Source organism: Portunus trituberculatus, chromosome 4, assembly GCF_017591435.1.
Source record: "Portunus trituberculatus isolate SZX2019 chromosome 4, ASM1759143v1, whole genome shotgun sequence".
NCBI lineage: Eukaryota > Metazoa > Arthropoda > Malacostraca > Decapoda > Portunidae > Portunus > Portunus trituberculatus.
In genome coordinates this window covers 6,735,071-6,737,570 of record NC_059258.1, presented here as the reverse complement: position 1 = coordinate 6,737,570, position 2,500 = coordinate 6,735,071, and the positions used below count along the sequence as shown (strand labels likewise).

The 2,500-nt window shown below is 42.5% G+C and overlaps 1 protein-coding gene across 1 annotated transcript in view; it reads right to left on the bottom strand.

Annotated features, from left to right (window-relative positions):
* Window positions 1-2,500, bottom strand: part of LOC123512335 (tubulin alpha-1 chain-like) — a 26,632-nt gene that overhangs the window by 20,059 nt on the left and 4,073 nt on the right. Inside the window, exon 2 of the mRNA XM_045268676.1 lies at window positions 2,222-2,444. Coding sequence (XP_045124611.1) covers window positions 2,222-2,444 — 223 coding nt within the window. The remainder of the gene's footprint in view (window positions 1-2,221; window positions 2,445-2,500) is intronic.

The window sequence follows — 2,500 nt, the reverse complement described above, 5'->3', positions numbered from 1 at the left end:
TGTAAAACTACAACACACACACACACACACACACACACACACACACACACACACACACACACACACACACATCTTAACCAAACACAAACAAACACACACACGTCTCAATAAATCAGAAAAAAAACCTATTCAATACAAACACTTTAGGTTCCAATCCCCTTCAAACACCAAAAGACACCCATACTCACCCAAAACCTGGTGTTCAAATCGCCTTCAAACACAACAAACAGACACACTCACGTAATATAAAGGTTCCAACCCTCTATACACACGAAGGTTCCAAATCCTCTATTGACAAGAAACAAACACACATATGCACATTTTAAAGTTCGAATCCCCTTAAAATAAAATAAACACACATACTCACGCATATCTTAAGGTTCGAATCCCCTATAAGAAAACAAACACTCATACTCACGCACAAATAAAGGTTCCAATCCTCTATAAACACAAAACAGACACACTCACGCACAAGTAAAGGTTCCAAGTTCCAACCCTCTATAAACAACGAACAGACACACTCACGGATATCTAAAGGTTCGAACTCTGTATAAACACGAAACAGACACACTCACGCACAAATAAAGGTTCAAATCCTCTTAAAACACAACAAACACACATATTTACGCACATTTAAAGGTTCGAATCCTCTATAAATACAAAAGACACCCTCACGCACATTTAAAGACTCGAACCCTCTGTAATCACACAAAAAAGACACAGACACACACACACAAAGGTTCTAACCCTCTAAAGCTACAACAAATACAGCCACACCCACCCACATTTTATAGATTCGAACCCCCCCCTTAGAACACTACAAACAATAAGTAACTATAGAATCATGTAGAAGGAAATCTGAGGCAGTCTTTCAATCTAAGGTAATTTTCAAAGTAATTCCGTAAATCTATTCTGAGAGCCTTGACAAATGTTCGTATTCTTAAACACTGTGCTTCGCCTCCACTATTTCTAAAGGTTTTACTTAAATTTACACGAGTTTTAAGGTGTTTTTATGGTTCTTGGGGCCGCCATGATACAGTGGAACCATGCGTGCTTTGGGATCCGAGGGGTCTCCAAGCGCACGGGTTCGAATCCTGTCCACGGTCCGAGTGTAGGTTGGGCTTCCTCACTCGGGGCAACGGTTTCCTAGCGGGTGGGCTTTGAGATAGGAGGTACCACAAAAAGTATCCCCTTTAGCCCAGAAATTCCCGTGAAAAGTCCACGTGGTAAAAAAAAAAAAAAAAAAAAGGATAAGATTTCTACAATATTAACCCCTTCAGTACCATGACTCATTTCCATATTCATTCTGCTTACTATTTGGCGTTTTTATACAGCTTCAGAAACTCATGTGGGGATTAAAATAGTGAAGACTGTGGCCATTAATCTTCTGATCTCCATAGACCCTTCCTAATGTAAACAGAATCGTCCAGTCATATCCAAAACTCATGATAAAATGCGTCCCAGTACTGAAGGTGTTAAGGTGTTTTAATGGTTCTAGAGGCAGAGGGACAAGATTTCTACAGTATTAACCCCTTGAGTATCATGACACATTTTCATATTAATTCTGCTTACTATCTGGTGTTTTTATACAGCTTCAGAAACATGTGTGGGGATTAAAATAATGAAGTCTCTAGCCATTAATCTTCTGACCTCCACAGACGCTTTTTAATGTCAATAAAATCATCTATTCATACCTAAAACTCATGGTAAAAATATGTCCCAGTACTGACGAGGTTAACTGGAAAACCACTCCTGAAAACCCCTGCTTCTGAGGACTGCTGGGGACTTCAGGTGGCGTCTGTGCATGAATCAGGGTCCGTCACGCCCACAGTGTCACCACCACAACAATGGTCATCACCGCCAGGCAGCGGGAGACACGCCCTCGGTCCTCACAACACGTAGCTGGGTCTGCCTTCTCCTCTCCTCTCCATACAAAACTTGGTTCTTGAAAACAGTCGTGAGAGAGCAAAGCGTTTCTGAATACGGGCCTTATTAACCCCATCAGTACTGAGACGCATTTTCACCATGAATTTTGGGTATTAGATTTTACTTACATTAGCAAGAGTCTATGGAGATCAGAAGATTAATGGCCAGAGTCTTCACTATTTGAATCCCCCACACAAGTTTCTGAAGCTGTACAAAATAACCAAATAGTAAGAAAAATGAATAGGAAAACGTGTCATGGTACTAAAGAGGTTAGACACCACACATCCACACTCACCCACAACAGTCGGCTCCAGGTCTACGAAGACAGCTCTGGGTACATGCTTGCCAGTTCGTGTCTCGCTGAAGAAGGTGTTGAAGGAGTCATCGCCATACCCAATCGTCTGGTCTGATGGCATCATCCCGTCTGGCTGGATACCGTGCTCTAGACAGTACAGCTCCCAGCAGGCATTGCCCATCTGCACCCCAGCCTGCCCCACGTGGATGCTGATGCACTCACGCTGGAGGGAAGGAGAGGGAGAGAGAAAATGGTGTGTCAGTGCGTGTGTGTTGAGAG